General features: G+C 41.4%; 1 protein-coding gene across 8 annotated transcripts in view; it reads right to left on the minus strand.

The window, feature by feature from the left end:
* Positions 1–27,990, minus strand: part of arhgap24 (Rho GTPase activating protein 24) — a 452,465-nt gene that overhangs the window by 41,659 nt on the left and 382,816 nt on the right. For 7 of the 8 annotated variants that reach the window (XM_060826012.1, XM_060826031.1, XM_060826021.1 and 4 more), the window contains one exon: positions 21,048–21,255. In XM_060826012.1, the coding sequence (XP_060681995.1) occupies positions 21,048–21,255 (208 nt within the window). Of the gene's footprint in view, positions 1–21,047; positions 21,256–22,227; positions 22,340–27,990 lie in introns of those variants that run through there. The other variant, XM_060826058.1, reaches the window with a different exon arrangement.

The raw sequence follows: 27,990 nt of genomic DNA on the forward strand, positions 1-27,990 counted from the left end.
CTTTGCATCACAAACCAGCTGTCCAGCCAACTAAACTAGTTGTATCTGACTGAGTATGGCATCAAAGAACCAAAACTGGAATCAATGGCAAAATGGAGGAAAGTGAGGACTGCAGATGCTGGAGATCAGATTCAAAACAACAGGCCAGGCAGCATCCGAGGAACAGGGAGGTCAACGTTTCAGGCACAAGCCTTTCATCAACATTCCTGATGGCTTATTATGGGCTTATACCCAAAATGTCGACTCTCCTGCCTGACCTGCTGTGCTTTTCCTGCGCCACACTTTTTGAATCAGTGGCAAACTCTCCATTGATATCTGTCACATAGAAATATGATTATGGTTGTTGAAGGTCAGTCATCTCAGCTCCAGGACATCTCTATAGGAGTTCCTCAGGGTAGTGTCCTTGGCCCAACCATCTTTAGCTGCTTCATTAGTGACCTTCCTTCCATCATAAGGTCAGAAGTAAAGAAGTTCGGCGATGATTGCACAATGTTCAGCACCTTTCGCAGCTCCTCAAAAATGGAAGCAGTCCATGTTCAAATACAACAAGATTTGGACAATATCCAGGCATAAATGCCAGGCTATGACCATCTTAACGGCCAATAATGGAGATTACCATCACTAAATTCCCCACTATTAACATCCTGGGAGTTACCATTTGACTAGAAATGCAACTGGATTCACCACATAATTACAGTTACTGCAAGAGCAAATCAGGAACAATGAATACGGCAATACATAACTCAAATACCGATTCCCTTAGCCTTTCCTTCTACAAGAAATTAGTCAGGAATATGACAGAATACTCCCCACTTGCCTGGATGCATGCAGTTCCAATAACACTCAAGAAGCTTGACACCATCCAGGACAAAGCAGCCTGCTTGATTGGCACCACATCCACAAGCATCCACTCCCTCTAGCACTGACGCTTAGTAGACGCAGCATGTACTATTTGCAAGGTGCACTGGGGAAATTCACTCAAGATCATTAAACAGTATCTTCCAGAACCACAATTACTTTCATCTCGAAGGATGAAGGCAGCACCACTACCCGCACGTTCCCCTCCAAGACACTCATCATCCTGACTTGGAAGTATATCGCTGCTCCTTCATGTTACTGGGTCAAAATCTTGGAATTCCCTTCCTAACAGCATTGTGGATCTACTGACTGCTGGTGGACTGCAGTGGTTCCAGAAGGAGCTCACCTCCACCTTCACAAGGGCATCTAGGGACAAGCAATAAATGTTGGCCAGCCAGTGATGCCCATATTCACAAGTGAGTGAATAAAACTAATTCTCAGGTCAACATCCTGACCAACTAAAGTTAAACTGTCTGTGTTAAAATTGTACAAATCCTGGCCGTTAACTGCTAAGCACCACCAACCGGTATATTCTCCATAGTAACTGCTCGACCAGAGACCACTTGCTAATCTGATGTTGTACAAATGTTAGGTTCCTGTTTGGATTCTAAAATTATTTATTTTATCATCACATCTCCATGACACCGTACTCATTTGGCTATAAATTCATGTCTTATTATCGTAGTCTCTACAACCACCTGATGAAGGAGCAGCACTTCGAAAGCTAGTGTTTTCAATAAACCTGTTGGACTATAACCTGGTGTCGCGCAGTCTCTGGATTGTTAGAGACCACTATGACCTGCAAATTTTGGAGTACTAACTTTGCAGGAATTATCCGGGAAGGATGCACCACTAATCGATAATTGCCTGGCAGCTGGAAACCTCTGAAGACATCGCCAATTCTGAGTTACAGCTGGAGATGTTGGATGATTCCGACTGAAGACTTAAAACCAGCTTTAACTCCTAGTTAAGTACAAAACTAAGTCCCAATCACTCTGAATCATAGAGTCATAGAGATGTACAGCATGGAAACAGACCCTTCGGTCCAACCTGTCCATGCCTACCAGATATCCCAACCCAATCTTGTCCCACCTGCCAGCACCCGGCCCATATCCTCCAAACCCTTCTTATTCATATACCCATACAAATGCCTCTTAAATGTTGCAATTGTACCAGCCTCCACCACATTCTCTGACAGCTCATTCCATACGCGTTCCACCCTCTGCGTGAAAAAGTTGCCCCTTAGGTCTCTTTTATATCTTTCCCCTCTCACCCTAAATCTATGTCCTCTAGTTCTGGACTCCCCAACCCCAGGGAAAAGACTTTGTCTATTTATCCTATCCATGCCCCTCATAATTTTGCAAACCTCTATAAGGTCACCACTCAGCCTCTGACACACCAGGGAAAACAGCCCCAGCCTGTTCAGCCCCTCCCTGTAGCTCAGATCCTCCAACTCTGGCAACATCCTTGTAAATCCTCTCTAAACTCTTTCAAGTTTCACAACATCTTTCTGATAGGAAGGAGACCAGAATTGCATGCAGTATTCCAATGATGGCCTAACCAATCTCCTGTACAACCACAACATGACCTCCCAACTCCTGTACTCAATACTCTGACCAATAAAGGAAAGCATTTCAAACACCTTCTTCACTAACCTATCTACCTGCGACTCCACTTTCAAGGAGCTATGAACTTGCACTCTGAGGTCTCTTTGTTCAGCAACACTCCCTAGGAGCTTACCATTAAATGTATAAGTCCTGCTAAGATTTGCTATCACAAAATGCAGCACCTCACATTTATCTGAACTAAAGTCCATCTGCCACTTCTCAGCCCATTGGCCCATCTGGTCATGATCCTGTTGTAATCTGAGGTAACCCTCTTCGCTGTCCACTACATCTCCAATTTTGGTGTCATCTGCAAACTTACTAATTGTACCTCTTATGCTTGCATCCAAATCATTTATGTAAATGACAAAAAAATAGAGGGCCCAGCACCAATCCTTGTGACACTCCACTGGTCACAGGCCTTCAGTCTGAAAAACAACCCTCCACCACCACCCTCTGTCTTCTAGCTTTGAGCCAGTTCTGTATCCAAATGGCTAGTTCTCCCTGCATTCCATGAGATCTAACCTTGCTATTCAGTCTCCCATGGGGAACCTTGTCAAACGCCTTACTGAAGTCCATATAGATCACATCTAGTGCTCTGCCCTCATCAATCCTCTTCGTTACTTCTTGAAAAAACTCAAACAAGTTTGTGAGACATGATTTCCCACGCACAAAGCCATGTTGACTATCCCGAATCAGTTCTTACCTTTCCAAAGACGTATACATCCTGTGCCTCAGGATGCCCTCCAACAACTTGCCCACAACCGAGGTCAGGCTCACCAGTCTATAGTTCCCTGGCTTGTCTTTACTGCTCTTCTTAAACAGTGGCACCACGTTTGCCAACCTCCAGTCTTTTGGCAACTCACCTGTGACTATCGATGAAACAAATATCTCAGCAAGAGGCCCAGCAATCACTTCTCTAGCTTCCCACAGAGTTCTCGGCTACACCTGATCAGGTCCTGGGGATTTATCTACTTTTAACCGTTTCAAGACATTCAGCGCTTCCTCCTCTGTAATCTGGACATTTTGCAAAATGTCACCATCTATTTCCCTACAGTCTATATCTTCCATATCCTTTTCCACAGTAAATACTGATGCAAAATATTCATTCAGTATCTCCCCCATTTTCTGCGCCTCCACACAAAGGCTGCCTTGCTGATCTTTGAAGGGCCGTATTCTCTCCCCAGTTACACTTTTGTCCTTAATGTATTTGTAAAAACCCTTTGGATTCTCCTTAATTCTATTTGCCAAAGCTATCTCATGTCCCCATTTTGCCCTCCTGTTTTCCCTCTTAGGTATACGCCTACTTTCTTTATACTCTTCTAAGGATTCACTCGATCTGTCCTGTCTATAACTGACTTATGCTTCCTTCTTTTTCTTAACCAAACACTCAATTTCTTTAGTCATCCAGCATTCCCTATACCTACCAGTCTTTCCTTTCACCCTAACAAGAATATACTTTCTCTGGACTCTCATTATCTCATTTCTGAAGGCTTTCCATTTTCCAGCCGTCCCTTTACCTGTGAACATCTGCCTCCAATCAGCTTTGAAAAGTTCTTGCCTAATACCATCAAAATTGGCCTTTCTCCAATTCAGAACTTCAACTTTTAGATCGGGTCTATCCTTTTCCATCACTATTTTAAATCTAGATTAGATTAGATTACTTACAATGCGGAAACAGGCCCTTCGGCCCAACAAGTCCACACCGACCCGCCGAAGCGCAACCCACCCATACCCCTACATTTACCCCTTACCTAACACGACGGGCAATTTAGCATGGCCAATTCACCTGACCCGCACATCTTTGGACTGTGGGAGGAAACCGGAGTACCTGGAGGAAACCCACGCAGACACGGGGAGAATGTGCAAACTCCACACAGTCTGTCGCCTGAGTCAGGAATTGAACCCGGGTCTCTGGCGCTGTGAGGCAGCAGTGCTAACCACTGTGCCACCGTGCCTTCCCAAAATAGAATTATGGTCTCTGGCCCCAAAGTAATTCCCCACTGACACCTCAGTCACCTGCCCTATCTTATTTCCCAAGAGTGGGTCAAGTTTTGCACCTTCTCTAGTAGGTACATCCACATACTGAATCAGAAAATTGCCTTGTACACACTTAAGAAATTCCTCTCTATCTAAACCTTTAGCACCATGGCAGTCCTAGTCTACGTTTGGAAAGTTAAAATCCCCTACCATAACTACCCTATTATTCTTACAGATAGGGGAGAGCTCCTTACAAGTTTGTTTGTCAATTTCCCTCTGACTATTGGGGAGTCTATAATACAATCCCAATAAGGTGATCATCCCTTTCTTATTCTTCAGTTCCACCTAAATAACTTCCCTGGATGTATTTCTGGGAATATTCTCCCTCAGCACAGCTGTAATGCTATCCCTTATCAACAATGTCATTCCCCCTTCTCTCTTGCCTCCCTTTCTATCCTTCCTGTAGCATTTGTATCCTGGAACATTAAGCTGCCAGTCCTGCCCATCCCTGAGCCATGTTTCCATAATTGCTATGATATCCCAGTCCCGTGTTCCTAATCATGCCCTGAGTTCATCTGCCTTCCCTGTTAGGCCCCTTGCATTGAAATAAATAGTTTAATTTATTAGTCCTACCCTGTCCCTGCCTGCCCTAACTGTTTGACTCACTTCTGTCCTCAGCTATACCCGTCTCAGATCGATCTCTTTTCTCACTATCTTCCTGGGTCCCCCCCCCCACCTTACTAGTTTAAATCCTCCCAAGCAGTTGTAGCAAATTTCCCTGCCAGTATATTAGACCCCTTCCAATTTAGGTGCATTCTGTCCTTCTACCTCAACTGACACACCCCAAGGACAACTAATTACCTCATTCCCCTACCCCTTCTTCAACAGGGGGCATTGGGCAGGCAAGAGAGTTTGCAATGTGAACCAAAGGCAATGTTTTCCATTTTCCCAGTGTCCACCCAGAGGAAATGTTTACTGAATGGAATAATGCCTCGTTCATAGTTGGCTTTCAGAGAAGCTGTCTCTCAGCAAGGGAAGTGCTGAAGGTGGTGGAAGAGGTAATAAAGAAGTGGTTTGGGAGTCATCAAGGTACATCTACTCTCGAGTCTGCCTTAAGCTAAGTCCAGGGAGTGATTAGAGACAAACCTGACACTTTCCCAGCCAACAATATCTCTGCAGAGGCTGTGACCCCAAACAAACAAAGCTTCAAAATGTTCCCTCAGATTTTGTGTACTGCTGGAGACCCATGGCACATAATTTGCATTCCACACAGTTGATGAACTTTGAGGGAGTTCCTCTAAAAAAAAATGTTAGAGCACTCATTCTCATTTTCGAGGTACTTTCCGGAAGTCACTTACAAACTGACAGCTTTCAACTCAGCACATTTCGAAGGACGTTTGGACACGTGCTTATAATTTTGGTTTAGCATTGAACAGTCAAAAATCTTCCATGCTGCTGCACTTCTCCAGCTTTAGTCAGAACATGAAATAAAGTATATATATTGCTTTCACTTTTATGATCTGGATGTACTCTCGCTGAGGAGATTAGTATTAGCAAAAATATGACTAGCTTATTTTGTTGGCCAACAATCAAACTCAAAGAGATAAACGAAGGAAGGAAGTGAAGGGGAACTGAGACTGTTTCCAGATTCCAAACCCAACCTCGGGGGTGAGGGTGTGTAATGGAGTGTAGGTGGCGGTGTACAGGAGTGTCGCAATGGGTGTGATGGGAGTGCAGGGGATGGGTGTGGTGGGAACAGACACTGACATGGGATTTGGACTGGGGCACACTGTTAAGTGGCAGAGAGAGAGAGATTTCCGGTCCAATTGAGGGCCAACAGATAGGATCTCAAAAATAATCAGATGCCAGGCAGCTTCGGCGCAACAGTCTATGGTGTACAACTATCCAAGCTCCTCTTTTTAGGGACACTCTGAATTCAGTGTATCTCCTAATAAACTCCTTTCTATTTCTGGTTGAGAGAGCCAGAACTCAATGGTATAGAAGAGGGTTAGCAGAGTCTCATCAGTCTCACCTTGAAGGGAAAGAGCAAGTCATGATTATTACCTTCTTTCAGATAGCCCTCTCTCATAAACTTTTCCTAGATATGATAATGGGATGAGAGAAACTCATCCATTAATTATTCCCTCACCTAAATGGAACAGGAATTGGGTTATCAGAGTTATTTATACAGAAAAAGAAGTGATACAATTTAAATTATAAAATAAAAAAGTCAAACAAAATAAGCAAATATGGAATTCGATGTTCCCAGAAAACATAAATCACTACATTACAAAAATCCAGAAAAAGGAGTGATGGCTAGTTTCTATTTCAAATAGAAATTCTGAGATTTAAACTTTTATAAAGATGTTATTTAAAAAATGAAATAATAGCCATCAAATATTAATTTAACATTAAGCCGAAGTATGTGAGGCTCAGAATAAATTAAATCTGTTCAGTTTAGGTTCAGATAGGAATGGTAAATGGCAGTGGTTAAATAATTAATTTTACCTGGAGGAGTGTTATTAAAAGTTAAAGAGAACAGGAACAGAAGTAGGCCATTCATCTTAACAAGTCTAAAAGATGCCATCTTTATCTGAATTCCCACATTTGGTGAAAGGATCACCAATTACAAGGAAACAATCGGTTCATTTCTATGAAATGTTAATTAGATGTGTTCTTGGAAGCTGCCCTCTCAGGCAACAATCATGTTGGCATGTTTTAGCCTAATCAAAGTTCAACTTCAAGTGAGATAACAAGACTCAGAGCTTAATACACTTCTGTCAAGTTAGTGGTTTGAATGATTAGGTGTTGCATTGCATGGTTAAGTGTTTATATAAGAAACAGAACCAAAGAATATATCATTTTGGTGAGTGTACTTTCTTATCAGGAAATTAATATTGTTATGAAGGGAGTCAACCCCACTGGGTTTGCAAGCTACTTTTGACTCCGGATTCTCTGTGAGTTTTATCAAAAAGTAACTTGTTAACCTAATATTCCCATATTATTGTTATTTAGTTTGACATTTAGTTTCACAGTTGGTTTCAGTAAGTGGTAGGTCACAGCATGAATGTGACCTCTCACTGACACTTAAAAAAACAATTAAAATAAAAGTAGAGAAAACAGCCAAATCACTACTATCAAGGAAGTTGAGAATCCCTCAGCAAGGTTCTTTGGTGTCTGCAGTCCTGTAAAGCATTAACACCTCATACCTCCACTAGCTGCTTACCTCTGAACAACTGAACTCCTGCTGTTCCATCGGAAAACTAGAAGCCAAATGGAAAACCCCAGTGACCTTCTTAACTCGCAGTTACCAAGGATTGTAACACACCTCATTTTCTGCTCATCTCATGGGGTGGGCAGCCTGGCCGTGAGCTGAACCCACTCCCACAAAATGGTTGACGTCAGCAAGAATGCTGGAAAAGACACACACCACATGGCACTGGCATTTTCAGGCTCCATCCACTTCCTTTTCCAACCTTAGTGGGCCTGAAACCAAATCTCAAAGAGAAAAATAATTCCAACTCAAACCCTCTTCACTCAATGAGAAACTGATGGAGTACTAATTTTACAAAGAGGGTGGAATTTTACTTCTCAAAGGTCTGGTTGGATTTCAATTAAGACCAACAATTTAGGCAATAGATTTCTGTCATTAGTTGAGGAAGAGCATTCCACTGAAATGACTGACACACTAATCTGAGATTTCAAGGCTGAGCACTATGTGGCTAGCAAGGCAGTTTGGAAACTATCAGCACCTAGTTGCAGAATGCAGGCATGCTATTACCCTTTCTAGACATGACTGGGCTGTTCTGACTGATACAAAAAATCATAACTCTGAAGTTGCTGAGCTGAGAACTCACCAGGGGCTGTCAAACAAATAAATAAATGAATAATAAGGCTGAGACTGGGCTACCATTTTTGGAATGGCAAATAGTTGTATTAGGAACAAGAGGAGGGTTATTCAGTCCATCAACTCTGCTGTACCATTCAACTAGATCATGGCTGATCACTTGTCTCAATATTACTATTCTATGCTAACTCCATATTCCTCGATGTCATCAATCTTCAGAAATCTGTGGATATATATCATGAACTTGCTTGATGATTGGGCTTCTTCTGAGATGGAGGATTCCAATGGTTCAGTACCCTCTGAGCAAAGACATTCCACCTCACCTTGGTCCCTTATCCTGAGATTATTCCCGCTGGTTTTGTACAAACATCTTCCCAACATCGACTCTGTCACACCCGGCAAATATTTATAAGTTTCAATAAGGTCTCATCTCATTCTTTAAAACTCTAGGGAGTAGAGAACCAGTCTCCTCAGTCTCTGGTCATAATACAATTCCATCAGCCAGTGACTAATCCGATGAATGTACTTTGCAGACCCCATTTGACATATGTACCTTTCCTTTGCTAAGGGGAGCAAAAATGAGCCTAATCCTCCAGTTAAGATGTGCCCAAAGGTTCTATAAAATTGCAGCAAGACATCCTTACTCCTGTACTCAAAACCCCATGAAATTAGGCTCCAACATAGCATTTGCCTTCCTATTTGTATGCCTCTTTTGCCTGACAGCTGCTAGTGACTTATGAACAAGGACACCCAGATCTCTCTGGATCCCCCACACTTCCCAACATCTCACCATTTCAGTTTTATATTTTGTCTTTCAGTTCTTTTTCTGCAAAGTTAACATATAGTTCACAATACCTTCCATCTGCAAAGTGTGTGCCCTTTCACGAAATCTATCCAAATCTCCTTGGAGTCTCCTTGTATCCTCCTCACACAATAAGGTTATCACTTCTCAGAGTAAAACTGTTCAATGTGGCATATTTAATAAACACTTTGAGGGCTCATACATCTAAAATGTTTACAGAGAAAAAAAAATATTGTTGAAAATGCATATAGGAATGTAATGAGAAATGTAAAGGTGAAAAGTTAACTGCAAATTCTCTGTCCATTCTGAACTGAATGAATCACGTTCACTAGTTGCCATTTGATATAATGCTGGGTGGCCATTGGCCAGTGGAATGCCACTTGCAGAATGAAAGCTCAACTCCATTCAATTCAATTTGGGAGTTAAAGCAAGAGTCCTTCAGTAAAAGGATAATTGGAACTAATGTTCTGGTTTCCCTCTGACTAAGTGACTTTGTCATCTTCTTCAGAAAATACATACATGCTAATATTTTACACTATGAACATCTCCAGCACTGTATCAATAAAAAAGATCTTCTATTACAGCAACATTCATGTCTCAGGATATTCCAAAGGAACATACAAACAGCTAATGAGTTCTTTCATCACAATCTGAAAACAACAGCCAATTTACACGTGGCAATGTTACACAATTACATAATCTGTAAAGCTATGAGAGTGGTGATGGTAGAAACATGAACATTGGTTAGAAGACAGAATTCTCCTGCTCTTCTTCCAAAAATGCCACAGTATCCTTTACTTTTATCTAAGAAGGCAGTTGAGGTCTCAGTTTAACCTCCTAACTGAAAGACAACACCTCTGACAGTGTAGTAGTCTCTCAGAGTCTCCCCGTAGCCTGAGATTGATGCTAACAGAGAGGTTATCTGGGTTAGTTAAATGCTGCTAGTGTCCTGATTCCTTAAGTCCCTCACACAAATCCAGAAACCCCAGCATTTTCACCAGAACAGAAATGGGGCTAGGTGTAGAATTGCCACAGTAGCTACATGCATAAAAGTACAGCTCTCATTAAACTGATCCAATTTTCATTTGTGGGATGGCCAAAACATTTTAGGAGGAAGTCAAAATTTATCAGAAACAAAAACAGAAATTGCTGGGAAAGTTCAGCATGTCTGGTAGCATCTGTGACCTAAATCTAATGTGGATAAGTCTAAACTTATCAGAGTTCATTTGAGAAGTGGATATCTTTTTGAAGAAATGTGGTGATAGTTTGCACAAGTCCAAAGACACTTTTGGAGTTGCAATGTGCCCTTGGGAATGGTAAGGTGAGGCAAAATGCCAAATCTGCTTTGCAATTCTTAAACATAGACATAAATGTGTGTTAACAATGGATCAATTCATTGAAAGGATCAAGTTGTCAAAGCATTTAAATTGCTTAGAATGGCCAGATTGTCAGGTATTTAAATCTCTTGGCTTTTAAATTTAAAAAGGTCTGCAGTTTAAAAACAAATGCTTGCTATTTCATTCTGTCTATTGACTTAAACCTGAGAACTTTCATTAAAGGGACTGTACTGCGTGACCGATTTCACAACCTATCATTACCATATTGTACAACCTAATAGCTCCCAGCTTAATAAAGAGTTAAATGTGGTTATAAAGTCTTTGATGTGAATCTAGTAATATAAATAATTGTTTTTATCAGGTATTAAGTAATTTTATCAATAAGTCCAGATTACAGAGGAGGAAGTGCTGGATGTCTTGAAATGGGTAAAAGTGGATAAATCCCCAGGACCTGATCAGGTGTACCCGAGAACTCTGTGGGAACCTAGAGAAGTGATTGCTGGGCCTCTTGCTGAAATATTTGTATCATCGATAGTCGCAGGTGAGGTGCGGGAAGACTGGAGGTTGGCAAACGTGGTGCCACTGTTTAAGAAAGGCAGTAAAAACAAGCCAGGGAACTATAGGCCAGTGAGCCTGACCTCGGTTATGGGCAATTTGTTGGAGGGAATCCTGAGAGACAGGATGTACATGTATTTGGAAAGGCAAGGACTGATTCGGGATCGTCATCATGGCTTTGTGCATGGGAAATCATGTCTCACAAACTTGATTAAGTTTTTTGAAGAAGTAACAAAGAGGATTGATGAAGGCAGAGCGGTAGATGTGATTTATATGGACTTCAGTAAGAACTAGCCATTTGGATACAGAACTGGTGCAAAGGTAGAAGACAGAGGGTGGTGGTGGTGGGTTGTTTTTCAGACTGGAGGCCTGTGACCAGTAGAGTGCCACAAGGAACAGTGTTGGGTCCTCTACCTTTTGTCACTTACATAAATGATTTGGACGCGAGCATAAGAGGTACAGTTAGTAAATCTACAGATGACACCAAAATTGGAGGTGTAGGGGACAGTGAAGAGGGTTACCTCAGATTACAACAGGATCTTGACCAGATGGGCTAATGGGCTGAGAAGTGGCAGATGGAGTTTTATTCAGATAAATGTGAGGTGCTGCATTTTAGGAAAACAAATCTTAGCAGGACTTGTATACTTAATGGTAAGGTCCTAGGGCATGTTGTTGAACAAAGAGACCTTGGAGTGCAGGTTCATAGCTCCTTGAAAGTGGAGTCACAGGTAGATAGGATAGTGAAGAAGGTGTTTGGTATGCTTTCCTTTACTGGTCAGAGTATTGAGTACAGGAGTTTGGAGGTCATGTTGTCGTTGTACAGGACATTGGTTAGGCCACTGTTGGAATATTGTCTGCAATTCTGGTCTTCTTCCTATCAGAAGGATGTTGTGAAACATGAAAGGGTTCAGAAAAGATTTACAAGGATGTTGCCAAGGTTGGAGGATTGGGAGCTATAGGGAGAGGCTGAGCAGGCTGGGACTGTTTTCTCTGGAGCGTCGGAGGCTGAGTGGTGACCTTATAGAGGTTTACAAAATTATGAGGGGCATGGATAGGGTAAATAGGCAAAGTCTTTTCCCTGGGGTTGGGGAGTCCAGAACTAGAGGGCATAGGTTTAGGATGAGAGGCGAAAGATATAAAAGAGACTATGGGGCAACATTTTCACACAGAGGGTGGTACAGATATGGAATGAGCTGCCAGAGGAAGTGATGGAGGGTGGTACAATTGCAACATTTAAGAGGCATTTGGATGGGTATATGTATAGGAAGGGTTTGGAGGGATATGGGCTAGGTGCTGGCAGGTGGGACTAGATTGGGTTGGGATATCTGGTCGGCATGGATGGGTTGGACCGAAGGGTCTTTTTCCATGCTGTATATCTATGACTCTATTACTCTAAAAGTACGTTTTATTTCAAAGTAGTAATAGACACTGCAGAAAAAAACTTTTTTCCATCTTGACATGGTTGCTGAGGTCTGCCCATGGTAGATACGAAATGAGCTGGCTTGGAGGCTATAAGGGCAGAACTTGTTGGTTATGGGTTGCCACGAGTTGTGCAAAGTTGTCATAGCGGCTGCAAAGAGGAATATATTGGCATCAAGAGTTTGCAGGTGGAAGAGTTGTTACATGGGTATAGGTTGGCATGTGCTGCTACGGCTAAAGCATGAGGAATATGTGGGGGCTGAGGGGAAATGGTTGTAGGGATGTGTTTTGTCTTATTCTTTTTATTACAAGTAATGGAGTGTTGCTCTGGGCATTTCATACTGTCTGCGTCTGCAAACGGCAGCCCCTGAGGCTACCTCCACATTACTAGAGGTTTAGAATATCCCCATCTCTGGAACTAAACTGAGACCATCCGGGGTAGCTTCTTATGAGATGAGTTTACTGAGTCAGGGTGCTTCCTGACCCTGCGCTTCCAGGAGCAAACCTTCAGGTCTTAATCTCCGGTCTTTGGATTGCACATTGGGCACATGGCTTATTTACGTAGAAGCAAGGATACCACATTACTACTGTCACTGAGCCAAAAGGTATCAGTTAGACAAGTAGCATACTGAAAACGTCAAAAAATGTGAGAATTTCTCTGCCCATCTCTCTTTGATCTCATGCGGTTACACAAATATGCCAGGTGACACTACAGGCTTGGCTATAAGTTGTTCAAACTATAAGTTGGTTATAACTATATTTTAACAGCGGTGACAATGGAGTGTTACAAGAAACAGAAATCTGAATTAGGAGAGAAAGCATTGCAAACATTAAAAGCCACGGTTCATTTATTTTCAACTCCAGTCTCTGTGCAGTGAGGCACATGATAGCCAACTTTATTCCTTTGATTGGATTAATGATCTAGCAAATGTCTCTCTTGCATCTGCCAACAACCATTTTGGAACCAATTTGCCTTGAAATTGGATCTAATTAATTTTTAAAATGTGTGCTTCATTTAAGAGAGTGAGCTAAAGTCCAAGAAGGAATTTCTAGCACAGGTTTGACAGACAATTGCACCAACAGTTTCATAAGAACTAGGAGCAGGAGTAGGCCGCCTGGCCCTTTGAGCCTGCTCCGCCATTTAATAAGATCATGGCTAATCTTTTCATGGACTCATCGCCACTTATCCACGCTCTCACCATATCCCTTAATGCCTTTATTGTTCAAAAAAAAGTCTATCTTGGCTTTAAAACATCTACTGAAATAATGTCGACTACTTCTCTTGGCAGGGAATTTCTTAGATTCACAACCCTCTGGGTGAAGAAGTTCCTTCTCAATTCCATTCTAAATCTGCTCCCTCTAATTTTGAGGCTATGCCCTCTTGTCCCGGTTTCACCTCCCAGTGGAAACATCCTCTCTACTTCTCTCTTATCTATTCCCTTCATAATTTTATATGTTTCTATAAGATCCCCTGTCATTTTTCTGAATTCCAAGGAATATAATCCCAGCCTACTCAGTCTCTCCTCATAAGCCAATCCCCTCAATTCTGGAATCAACCTAGTGAGCCTCCTCTGCACCCCCTCCAGTGCCAGTGTACCCTTTCTCAAGTAAGGAGACCAAAACTGCACACAGCACTCCAAGTGTGGCCTCACCAGCACCCTATACAGCTGTAACATAACCTCCCTACTTTTAAACTAAATCTGTTTAGCAATGAAAGACAAAATTCCATTTGCCTTCCTAATTACTTGTTATACCTACACACACTCTCTGTGATTCATGCACAAGGACACACAGAGTGCTCTTCATAGCAGCATGCTGCAACTTTTACCATTTAAGTAATAATCATTTTTCCTGTTATTCCTACTAAAATGGATGACTTCACATTTATTAACATATCTTCTGAGTTATCTTTCCTTTTTACATCTTTCATAGTCTGCCCTGAACTTAAACCCTCCTGCACACATGCTAACCTGCTGATTACCTTTTTCTTTACCATCATACTTCCTGTCATTTTCCTTTTTCCTTGCCCCGACTTACTAATTTAAAGTCCTAGTGACCATCCTATTTATCCTTTTCACCAGAACACTGGTTCCATATCGGTTCAGGTGGAGACCGTCCCATCGGTACAGATCGCTCCAGTTCCAAAACTGATACCAATGCCCCATGAAATGGAATCCCTTTATCCCATCACCACTCCCTTAGCCAAGTGTTTAACTTCCTTAATTTTCTTATCCCTAAACCAATCTGCACGTGGATTGAGCAGTAATCCGGAAATTATGACCCTCAAGGATCTGTTCCTTAATTTCATTTCTAGTCAGAGGAGAAAGTGAGGTCTGCAGATGTTGGAGATCAGAGCTGAAAATGTGTTGCTGGAAAAGCGCAGCAGGTCAGGCAGCATCCAAGGAACAGGAAATTCGACGTTTCGGGCATAAGCCCGAAGAAGGGCTTCCTGAAGAAGGCCTTATGCCCGAAACACTGAAATTCCTGTTCCTTGGATGCTGCCTGACCTGCTGCGCTTTTCCAGCAACACATTTTCAGCTTTCATTCCTAGTCCCCAAGCAGGTCCTCCATCCTAGCCTTGCCGATGTTGTTATCAACGTGGACCACAACAACTGGATCCTCCCCCTCCAGTTCCAAAATCCAATATTCATTCTTTACAAATTAAGATGACAGTACATTTGTGCTTATGTCCTTTTGTCAGACATGCAAGCATTGAACTGCCATTGACACCTAAACTAAATGATTGCTGCATTGGTTTTAAGATCACAATAGAGGCACAATGGTCTACATATCAAGGCAGGCGCATGCACTCAATCAGTTTGGACATTTGGATTACTGCTAACTTAGATGACGTTTAATTGAAGGCCCATCTGGTGTCTGTTTGAAATAAGCAGAAGCTACATTTTATCATTGAAATGAAAATCCTGCACGCCTCTCAGACTGGACTGTTAAATCTATTTGGACAGTTACATCAATCTGATTAGTACTTCTGGTATTGAAGATGACCAACCAATAGTATGGTTGGTTCTGCTATAGTATGTGTTTCTTCAACACGAACTGGCTTTAATGCGATTGAAGAATTGAGACCATTATTACTGGGACATGAACTTTCCTTACCTGTATTGGCTATAACACAATTCCAGCCCCATTAGTTTAAATGGCATGGCTAGTGTGTGATTTTCTCATAAAGCAAGATCGCACGAGAACAGAACTGTCGCATTATATCAGAACTGACATTACTTAAAAAAAAGGATAGAAAAGTTGGTAATTTTGTTTGTTTCGCCCCTGTAAATGTGCTCTTTGGGGTCAGTGTGGCAAGTTGCATAATGCACCTAACTGATTCAGCCCCAGGGAATTATAGTAACAACAAGTTAAAACACATTTAGTTTGGCTCTCTCTGTTCTGCCTCACAAACCGGTATCTCTCACTGTTTGAACAACTAGCATAAATCCACTTGCCACTTTTAGTAACACATTTACATTGAAGGTAATATATTTATGGAGGTAAAGTGATGTGGTTTATTGTGACCCCTTTCAATAATAACTTGTGAGTCGGGGGGGGAAGGGAAAGGGAAAGCAACAGGGAGTATGGAGTCAAGTAGAAAGATAAGCAGCAGGTTAGCATGTGTGTGGGGTTTAACTGCGAGGCAGACTAGGAATGAAGCAAAAAGGAAGGATAACTTAGGTAGAGGTGCTGGAAATCATGAGGATAAGAAAATTAGCATCAAGGTGCTTTACCTGAATGCTCGAAGCATTCGTAACAAAGTAGATGAATTAACAGCACAAATCATCGTAAATGATTATGATGTAGGCACCAAAGAGATGTGGTTGCAGAGGGTTCAGGACTGGCAGTTAAACATCCAAGGATGTATAACTTATCAAAAAGACAGGGATGTGGGCAGAGGGGGCGGGTTTGCCCTGTTAGTTCATGAAATTAAATCTATGGCACTGAATGACATAGGGTCAGATGATGTGGAGTTTGTGTGGGTGGAATGGAGGAACCACAAAGGCAAATAAACCATAATGGGAGTTACATTCAGACCTCCCAGCAGTGGCCAGGACCAGGGGCGCAAGATGTACCAGGAAATAGACAGGGCATGTCAGAAAGGTAAAGTCACAGTGATCATGGGGGACTTCAATATGCAAATAGACTGGGTGAAAAATGTTGCCGGTTGATCCAAAGAAAGGGAATTCATGGAATGCTTATAGGATGGCTTTTTGAAACAGCTGTGATGGAGTCCACAAGGGAGCAGGCGATTCTGGACTTAGTGCTATGAAATGAGCCAGACTTTATAAAAGATCTTAAAAGTCAGGGAACACTTAGGAGGCAGCGATCAAATTATGGGAGAGTTCAGTCTGCAGTTCGTAAGAGAGAAACCCAATTCAGAAGGAATGGTGTTCCAGTTAAATAAAGGGGCATGAGAGAGGAACTGATGGAAATTGACCAGAAGCACCAGCCTAGTGGGGAAGACAATAGAGCAACAATAGCAGGAGTTTCTGGGTGTAATTGAGGGCACAGCACAGAGGTTCATCCCAAAGAAAACAAAGATTACTGGGCCGGGGGAAGGTGGAATTACATAACCATGGCTGATGAAGGAACTCAGGAAATGTATCATAGAAAAAGAGAGAGCCTATAAAATGGCCAAGAGCACTGAGAAATCAAAAGATTGGGAAGACTACAAAAATAAACAGAGGATAATAAAGAAAGAAATAAGGAAGGGGAGGATCAAATATGAAGGTAAGCTCGCCAGTAATTTTGGAGAGGATAGTAAAATTTTCTTTCAATACATAAGGAAAGAAATGAGAGGCAAAAGTAGGCCGTTCCAAATTGATGCAAGAACGCTAGTGATGGGAGATAAGGAGATAGCTAAAGAACTTAATAAATACTTTGTGTCAACCTTCACAGTGGAAGACAGGAGTAATATCCCAACAATTAAGGAGAGTCAAGGGGCAGAGTTGAGTATGTGGCCATTACGAAGGAGAAAGTACTTGATAAGCTAAAAGATCTAAAAATTGATAAATCTCTTGGCCTGGATGGGCCACATTCTAGAGTTCTGAGGGAGGTGGCTGATGAAATAGTAGAGTGGTTGATTGTAATCGTTCAAAAATCACTGGAGTCAGGAAAAGTCCCAGATGATTGGAAAATTGCTGTTGTAACCCCCTTGTTCAAGAAAGGATCAAGATAAAAGATGGAAAATTATAGGCCGATTAGCCTAACCTCGGTTATAGGTAAAAGTCTAGAATCCATCGTTAAGGATGAGATTTCTAAATTTTTGGAAGTGCAGGGTTGAATTTGAACAAGTCAGCATGGAGTTAGTAAAGGGAGGTTGAGCCTCACAAAACTGTTAGAATTCTTTGAAGGTTAGACCAGGAAAACCCAGTGGATGTTATCTACCTAGACTTCCAAAAGGCCTTTGGTACGGTGCCTCACGGGAGGCTGCTGAGTAAGGTGAGGGCCCATGGTGTTCGAGGTGAGCTACTGGCATGGATTGAGGATTGGCTGCTTGCCAGAAAGCAGAGGGTGAGGATAAAATGTTCTTTTTCTGAATGGCAGCTGGTGACAAGTGGGATCCCGCAGGGTTCAGTGTTGGGGCCGCAGCTGTTCACTTTATATATACACATGATCTGGATGAAGAGACTGGGGGCATTCTGGCGAAGTTCGGCAATGATACAAAGTTAGGTGAACTGGCAGGTAGTACTGAGGAGATGGGGAGGATGCAGAAAGATTTAGACAGTTTAGGAGAATGGTCCAAGAAATAGCTGATGAAATCCAACGAGAGCAAATGCGAGGTCTTGCATTTTGGAAAATATAACACAGGCACGGACTATTTTATAAACGGTGAGAAAATTCCTAAAGCCAAAGTACAAAGGGATCTGGGAGTGCTAGTATAGGATTCTGTAAAGGTTGACTTGAAGTGCTTAAGAAAGCAAATGTAATGTTGTCATTTATCTCAAGAGGGTTGGAATGTAAAAGCAGTGATGTGCTACTGATACATTATAAAGCTCTGATTAGGCGCCATTTAGAATACTGTGTCAAGTTAGGGCCCCACACCTTAGGAAGGACATACTGGCACTGGTGCATGTCCAGCAGAGATTCACATGGAAGATCCCTGGAATGGTAGGCCTAACATACGAAGAACGGCTGAGGATCCTGGGATTGTATTCATTAGAGTTTAGAAGGTTGAGGGGAGATCTAATAGAAATTTACAAGATAATGCATGGCTTAGAAAGGGTGGATGCTGGGAAATTGTTTCCGTCAGGCTGCTATACTAGGACTTGTGGGCACAGTGTTAGAATTAGAGGGGGTCAATTTAGAACAGAAATTAGGAGACATTTCTTCAGGCTGAGAGTGTTGGGTCTATGGAATTCATTGCCACAGGACGTTATATGTTTTCAAGGCAGAGATTGATAAATTCTTAATCTCGCAAGGAATTAAGGGATACGGGGAGAGTGCAGGTAAGTGGCATTGAAATGCCCATCAGCCATGATTAAATGGCTGAGTGGACTTGATGGGCTGAATGGCCTTACTTCCACTCCTATTTCTTATTGTCTTCTTATGGTCTTAATAATAAACATGATAAACTCAAGCTGGTCCAAAAACATCCAGAATACTGGTTCATGTTATTTTGAAACTATAATTGACTATCTTGCCTTGAAAACTGACTAAGTGTTGATTGATGAATACTATTCACATTGTATGGCGCTTAGTAAACAACCAACCTTGATGCATCTGTGTTTTGGAAAAATATTAAGTCGACTGGAAGTTTTCTTTGTAAATTAATATCTCCATTCTTGGGTGGTTTCTATTTCATCACAAGATAAGTTACGTACAATTAATCACATTCAAGACATTCCCTCCTGTAATTTCTTCCAGTTGAGTATATTATTAACGGACTTATTAAATTGCCATTTTCTATTGTGTGATTTATTTTCATCTTCATTGAATTGTATATCTGCTTTTGTCAATCGTCTTGTCCTGACCTCCAGCAATTTTCTCATCTCCTGCCAAAATCTCACATGGATTTGCATGGATTGCCTCGAAAATTCCTCCTTCATTTCCTTTCTCTTAATTGCCTTCCACATTTGATTAAACTGCCTCATATGTTCTCTAGCTGCTTCTGAGCCTCAAAGCTATTGTTCCAACTTGGACCATTTCCTCACTTTATATCAATTATGCTAAGACAGTACCAGAGATAATAATGTTGTCTCTGCATCTGGCAACTGAAGTACTATAGCTTTTTTTTCGTAAATGTGTGGGCTAATTTTTTGCAGTATTTAAACACACATTAAAAAGTAATTTGCTCTTGAACAAGATGGTTTGTGAATGATCAGCCCTAAGATAAGTAGATGAGTCAGAGTTGAATCTATATATTTGAATGGATTTCGTCATATCCTGCCTGCTCATCAAATCAGCCTGAAACCATTATTCACTACATTAGATGTTTTAATGAGGATAGAAATTGACGCAATACTTAAATGGAAAACAATCCAATGTCTGGCAGAATGATTAAAATTTTTAATAGCTCAGACAGGATTCATGTCAAACCGAATGGAAAATCAACATCATCTTCTCGTTTACAATCTCCTCAATAGTTATGGCAAGAGAGGTCTGCTTCATCACAACAGTATGGGTTTCGAAATGCTTTTCAAGTACTTACATTTGTTCGTCATTCGGGCTGTTTTAATGAAAAAAACTATTTAGCAAGACAGTAATGTACAGAACTGGAAAAGAACACAGCAATATATTGGTCCAAATTTGAAAGTATACCGTATTTGATATAACTCACAATCACTTTGCTTACAAATTATCCAGTTTGTAAGCTTGTAAAGAGTCTGTTATTCTCAATTTATACTGACAAATACTAACTTATAAAATGTATCACTTGTACAATATTCAAAGAAATGCAATGAAAAGTCAAATGTTTGATTCAAAGTCGATAATGGGCCCATGGACTGATAAGTAACAATGCAAATTGAGATTCAAGAATTTGCCCTTAACTGTGTAATTTAGTTCCAGTTAAACTCAGAGTTTTTGATGACAATGTATAGACAGCCGATGGGCTAGCTATGGTTCAATTGAGAGTACTCCAGCTTTTGATTTGGAAAATTCTGGATCTAAGTGGGAAAAAAAATAGGACTTCAACATAAAAATTAAGGCTAAAAATCTAGTGCAAAGCTGAGGAATTCCTGCACTGAGGTAGCTTTTCAGATGTGACATTAAAGCCCTTTCAGGTGGATGTAAAGGACTCCATGATACTATTCAAATAAAAACACAGGCATTATCACTGGAGCCCTGCTGAAATCACTGGCCTCACACAGTATCACAGAAACAGAACATTGGTCATTATTGTCTTAATGAGAGCTTGCAGTGAGCAAATGTAATGGCCTGTTTCCTAAATTACAATGATGGCCACACTACTTGGCTGTAAATTGTTTTAATACATCTGTTAGTCATGAAAGATATATTTAAATGCAAGTTTTGTTTTCCTTCATGTTGGAAAACTGATCCAAACATATGCATCTGAAATATAAGACAGTTTATAATTATTCAACCAGATATTGACGAATCCACATATCTCTTTCTGAAGAACAGTCCAAAAGAAACACTAAATATTGTGTATACAAAAGGAATGTCATAAGCCTTACCTGTCAAACAGTGGCTTCTCACCACAGTCGAAAGCCTCTTGTAACTCTTTTACTAGATTCGCCTGACCAGGTAGCCGAAAAAGACCCTCTTCTTTCAGCCCTCTCTGACGAATGAAGTCTGCGCACTGCTCCACAAGTGTCGGTGCCATGTGTGTCCCGAACCTGCGTTCATACCGTACAGTGTCTTCAAGTCGTTGGCCAAATATACCTGCCCAATCGCAAACACAAGGACAACAGCTTACCTGAGAGCAAACCTTTCCAGGTGAAACTTATGCCTACATAGAAAGAGAAAAATTCTCTTGATAGAAAACTCATAAGAGTTAAGTCGTCAATTTAATGATCAAGCGCTGGACCATCAAAACCAACCCCCTACTTCACATTTCTGATCTGTACATGTGTTGTCATCTAATGTGTGTGTGGACTGTGGCAAATAAACACTACCTGACTCAGATATAGAGGTAAAAATCACACAACACTAGGTTATAGTCCAACAGGTTTATTTGGAAGCACTAGCTTTTGAAACACTGCTTTAACAGATGGTTGTGAAGAAGCAGCACTCCGAAAGCCCGAAACGTCGAATTTCCTGTTCCTTGGATGCTGCCTGACCTGCTGCGCTTTTCCAGCAACACATTTTCAGCTCTGATCTCCAGCATCTGCCGACCTCACTTTCTCCTCGAAGATTTTAACCTACAATGATTCCAAATAGACCTGTTGGACTATAACCTGGTGTTGTGTGATTTTTATCTTTGTCCACCCCAGTCCAACACCGGTGTTTTCAAATCCTGATAGAGAGGGAACTACTGACAATCTGTGATGGAATGTTTGTTGCTGATCACAACAAACACTTCAATAAATAACGGCTTCTTTTGATCTTGTGAATCTCTTTGTATGTTTACTACAAGACAGAGGTAACACTTAATGACTCACAAAATACTTTTCATGCACTGTGAAAATGTTTAGATGAGTAAAAGCTTTCAATTCCAGCTGATGAGATATGTAAAAACATACACTGGCAGCTCTCACAGCTTTTTAAAATAGCTGCTGATGTCATCCAAAATTAAAAACCACAACAACACCACGTTATCGTCCAAGCTGCTGTTGTGTGATTTTTAGCTTTGTCCACCCCAGTACCTCCACATCATGATCATCCAAAACGTGATACATATTCCACCAAACTCACCTTTTCTGAAGCTAAAACATCTCTTAATTTTCCTGTAGGTAGTTTTGGGGAGGAAAGTTGGATAAGTCAAAGCACTCGATGTGCAGAATATGATATTCTTATTTTCAGGCATTCCAAAGTATTGAAATTAGTCAGCGCTGCATACAGTGTCCACATGGGCTATTCTTCAGAGTGGACCAGTCACTGGGATTATTATTAAGTTCCAAAGACACAAAGAAATATTTTTCAGAAGTGATATTTCACAAGCAATTAGCCATCAAAGAAAAGCTCAAAAATCCTAGTGTGCTCACTGTGGTGACGGACATCTTCGTGAGAACGACTTAAAAGCCCTCTGTGATACACAGCTCCAGCTCTGCAGTCTATCTGTGTTACTCGCTGCCTCCAGCAGTGAAACTGAGGCAGAAAATATTCGGTCAAAAGGAGAACTGACTTTCACTTGACTTGCAGCTGCAGTCACATGCGGTAGCTTTCCAGCAAGCAATTAATGATCTCTTTGGCATGCGTAGGTAGTGCCAATCCACTAACCCTTGAGAGAGCGAGAGAGTGCACTCACTTTATATCTCCCGACTGCCTCCTTTTCTTTTATGTTAGTCCTGCAGTCTTCCTGACCTGCTGTTATTAGTCAAAGCACAGACCTTTTATCTCATTAGAATCTAATCAGGAAATCTTGTAAGCAAACATGCATGAAAACAATTGCTTCTTTCTCCCCCTTTACCTTATTTCTTTGGACTGACATTAAGTGGCCAGTGTAAGGCCTCCCCCACTCCTTGAGCTCCCAGCCAGCAAACAATAATGTAATCATGTTGAGGTAAATGATTAATAGAGAGGCATAGCCTGTAACTGGAGCTGGCATTTTGTGTATGTTAAGTGGAGCAGTGTTGGTGGTAATTTTTAGAGTAATATTTAGCTTCTCTGTTAAGGTAAGGGACATTATACTCACTGGTTAGAAGTAGAAGTAGGTAGATTGATGCTAAACAGTGCATCAATATGTAATTTAATTCTTCCAGACACCACTTACTTACATCAGGCACCAGCTTATCGTGCCATTTTGAGTTTATGCATAATACTTTAAATCACTCTCTGCTCACAGTAGTCAGTACCAGTTACAGAAACAAAATAGAAAACAAATTTAGTTCAGAGATGCTTATATCCAGTAATGAATTGAAGAGTTAACACTTTTCTCTTTCCATGAATAAACATTAGAGAGAACCCACTGATTAATTCAACAGATATTACTGCAATGCCTTGTATATCACAATATATAGATAGGCCGCCAGAAAGCCATCATCCAGTTGGGAGATGCACCCAAGAAACAGCTAAGAGATTCAGGCCAATATGAGAAAGCAATCTGGAAAATGCCTCTCTGAGTGCCTTATCAGCTCAGAGACCAGTCTAGCCCCAACTGCATTATATTCCTTTCATTTCCTACGAGTTTGTGCTAATGAGGACCTTCAGCAAGCTTTAAAAATAGGATTTTTGAGGAGACTCCCCAAACTCCCACTGTTAATTCAGTGGAAGAAAAGCAGGAATCTAGACCCTGCAGAAGTTAGCCATGAAAATATTTAACCCCTACATTAAAGTTACATTATCATAGTAAGTATTACATTCATTTCATACCAAGCAAATGACAACATCAGCAGTGTATAATATAACAATGTTCAGGAAACAAGAGATGCTGCACAGAACTTGCTTAATAAGCTTAGATTTTCTTGGTTCAATTCATTTTGATGACAAATTTGACAAAATGCACCAGGAGAGAATATTACCTGAGTCCACAATCTTCCAGTGGGTTCCAATTTGCATTCAGTGGATGGGCATAAGTTACACACATTGGAAGCGCTAAACAGTGCAGGAAGACTGTGCACATTCTGGGTCTTAAAGGCAGCAGGAATCTCAAAGGGGCTGGGATAACGACAGCTTTGTAAAAGAAAGAGGCAAGTGAATGCCCTTGTGCTGATTTGTGTCATGACTCTACCCATAGGTGCAACTGTCTGGAGAAGAATTTGCACAGAATGTTTACAAGTCAACTCATTGGTTTACCCATTGGAGCAGTGATTGCCACAAAGCCAGTTGACAACAGAAATAATCCTTATTCTGCAGGATGAATCCTAAGGTGTCACCATTTTGCATGTATCCCAAAGGAGATTCTTCATACATTGTCTGATCCTTTCTCGTGCTGCCTTACCGTGATGCCAAAATTGACAAATTCTCCAACTTTCCTGTAAAGTGTGGCCTCGTGAACAGATGCCCACAGGCAATCTGGTTTACAGGGCAGAGATCAGCTATTGTAACTTGAAATATACCAGTGTTCATAAAGTTACGTGTTGTAGTCACCAGCTAAACAAGGGATTTTGAGCAATTAAGATAATATTTAGGGTAAGTATTCAGGTGGCACTGTTAAAGTCAATAATTTAGTATATTGGTTAGAGTTTTCATTGAATTATTTGCTTAGTGCTTAGAGTGTGCTTTTTATGGTTAGGTTAGCTAAGTAGTTAAATAGCCTAAAAGCTAAACAAACAGTGAAATAACTATTAATAAACATAATAGCAGCGGCTCACACATTTTACAGGAACAGCAGCTGATTGCTCAAGCTGAGGGTCTTTGAGTTTCATGGACAGCTGGCAACACTAAAGTGCAGACAGGAGCATTTCCTGACACACATGTTTCAGGAGATGGTCTTGCTGCAGCTACAGAAAGTGAGGACTGCAGATACTGGAGATTAGAGTCGAGAATGTGGTGCTGGAAAAGCACAGCAGGTCAGGCAGCATCTGAGGAGCAGGGGAATCCATGTTTCAGGCATAAGTCCTTCATCAGGAATGTTAGCTAAGTAGTTAAGTAGCCTGATGAAGTGCTTATGCCCGGAACGTCGATTTTTCTCCTCCTTGAATGCTGCTTTTCCAGCACCACACTCTCAACTCATGCTGCAGCTACAGAGAGTTTGACAGAGTAGGCATTCATGAGGGTGTCAAGGAGGTCCAGTCAAACAGGCCAGAATCCCTACATGTGTGACACTCACAAATTGCTACTCAGAGTTGAATATCAGTGAGCGTAATAACATCTTGGTGGCACAGGAGCAGCAGTCAGAGGTCGGAAACAAATCCATACGACACAAACTTTTGCTGCACACGGGAGTACATGAAAGTGTAACAATATGTTTCGTTTCTAAACAATTTCATCCATGGGATGTGGGCATCACCAGTCAGGCCAGTATTGATTGTCCATCTATGATTGTTCAGAGTCAACCACATTGCTGTGGGCTGGAATAACATGTAAGCCAGACCAGCTAAAGATGACAGTTTCCTTCCCTGAAGAACATTAGTGTACCACATGGGTTTTTCCTCAGCAATGGATTCCTGGTCATCATTAGAGTCTTAATTCCAGATTCTTTATCAAGTTCACATTCCACCATCTGCCATGGCAGGATTTGAACCCAGGTCCTCAGAACACAACCTGGGTCTCTGGATTAACAGCCCATCCATAATGCCACTAGACCACCTTTGTTAAACGGCCAGAGGGAAAGACAATTGTTTCTCCGACTGATATTTGCCCCAAACAGCATATTACCCCTCTTTTTGGCCTGGAAAAGCTCATCACTAATACAAAAGCAAAATAAAATAGATGTTAGCAATCTAAATCAAAAGCAAAATGCTGGAAAAACTCAGCAGATTTGGCAGTGTATGTGTAGAGACAAAAATGAGTTTATGTTTGAGGTCTCTGACATTTTGCTCATTTCATTGGGTTGCTCATGAATAGGTCTCAGGACAATTAAGGCAGGGCAGTGATGACGTTAATTTGGAAGGAATGAGCCAGCAGATCTAGATGCCAAGAGCAGAGATGGGCTGCAGAGAAAGCAAGGAGGGACAAACAGCAAAAGGACAAATAGCAACAGGACAAGAATGAAGAGAAAGAATAAAAGTTAGGTGAAGGTGAAATGAAGGAAAGAAGCAGAATCTTTAACTATAGACCCTTCCTTGGATAGATCTCTCCCATCCCTTTCTGAATATGCTACAGTCTAGAATGTTTAATTTCTATTACTGGCTATATTTAAAGTCAGAATGCTATTATAGTCATTATTTCATCATCCTACAAGGCAGTTAACACCTACCATTCATCAATCTTACTTGCAATACATCTTGAATTAGCACAGGTCCATGCGAAATATATAACAATTCTGCTAATGAATCATAGGCTGCAGCATCAGAGTGCTTGGGGTGAGATGAGGTACAGGCTGGATCCTCTACATCATTCAGAATCCTGTTCAAATCCATTTTAAATCACCCAGTAACAAGGTGCAAAAGAGCTGCCATTCAATACCTTCGACACAATCTTTCAATGGTGGCCGCTGGGAAGGCGGGCAAAAGATTGCAGTGGGCCATATCCTCAATGTTATAGACTTGCCTGGTTACTGAAACCAGAGAGTGCGTCTTTAAGACAATATTGGCCTGCTGTGCAACAAGCCTCCCTCTTCAAAAGACCCAACGTGCAAGTTCTTCTATGATGGCAAATGTTTTAAAAGGATATAAGACAGACTAAGAAAGGGTGAGAGCTTACTCCACCAATCAGTAAAATCATGTTGGTGTTTAGAATTTCCATCTACTTCCGATAGCCTTCTACTTCCTTGCCCAACTAACATCTATCTTTGCCGTAAAACAGGTCCAATAAGCCTACTTTCAACTCCTTCTGAGTCAGGATTCCACAGTCAGACTACCCTCCGAGAGAATATTTCTACTCATCGCCGTCCTAAAAGAACGGCCCCGAGTTATGAAACATTGCCTCTTTGTTCTGGATTCATCCACAAGAGGAAACATCCTTTCCCCATCTACCTTATCAAATACCGAGAAAACTAACAGCAGAAGCCGGCCACTCGGCCATTCGAACCTCCTCACCATTCAATATGATCATGGCTGACCACCCAATCAGCACCTTGGTCCTGCTTTCTGCCCATTCCGTTTGACCCTGAAGCTTGAAGAACTGCATCTAACATCTTCTTGGAAACATCGAATGTTTTGGTTTCAACCACCTTTCGTAGCAGAGAATTCAGCAAATCTACTATCCTCTCCCTAATCCATTCTCAAATGTCTGCTCCATATCCTTAGACTGTGACTCCTGGTTCTGGATTTCCTGATCATTGGGAATATGTTTCTTACATTCACCTGGTCTAGTCCGGTTAGAATTTTATAGGTTTCTAAGATATCCCTTCTCATTCTTCTAAACGTTAGTGAATATAATTCTAACCGACACAGATTCTATCTGTACAACAGTCCTGGCATCCCAGGAATCGGTGTGGTAAACCTTTGTTGCACTCCTTCCACAGCCAAAGTGGCCTTCCTCAGTTAAGGAGACCAACCAATACTCCAGGTGTGGTCCCACCAGGGTCCTGTACAACACATCCCTGTCCCTGTACTCAAATCCTTTCGCTATGAAGGCAAATATACCACTTAAAGTTCTGAAGGGTCACTGGACTCAAGACAGTAACTCTGCTTTCTCTCCACAAGTGCTGCCAGACTCGATGAGCTTCTCAAGCCAATTCTGTTTTCGTTTCAGCTTTCTAACAGCTTTCTATTTGTCTTTTTCACTGCCTGCTACAGCCACATGGGAATGGTGTACAAGGGCATGCATGCCTTGATGCATCTCCCCCCTTTCTCAATCTATCGCCATTCAGATAGCATTGCCTGTTTGCTATCAGAGTGGATAACTTCATATTTATCCACATCCTGCTTCATCTGTCAAGACCGTTTAAGATCTTATAGATTTCAATTAAGT

This window comes from Hemiscyllium ocellatum, chromosome 1, assembly GCF_020745735.1.
Source record: "Hemiscyllium ocellatum isolate sHemOce1 chromosome 1, sHemOce1.pat.X.cur, whole genome shotgun sequence".
Lineage (NCBI taxonomy): Eukaryota > Metazoa > Chordata > Chondrichthyes > Orectolobiformes > Hemiscylliidae > Hemiscyllium > Hemiscyllium ocellatum.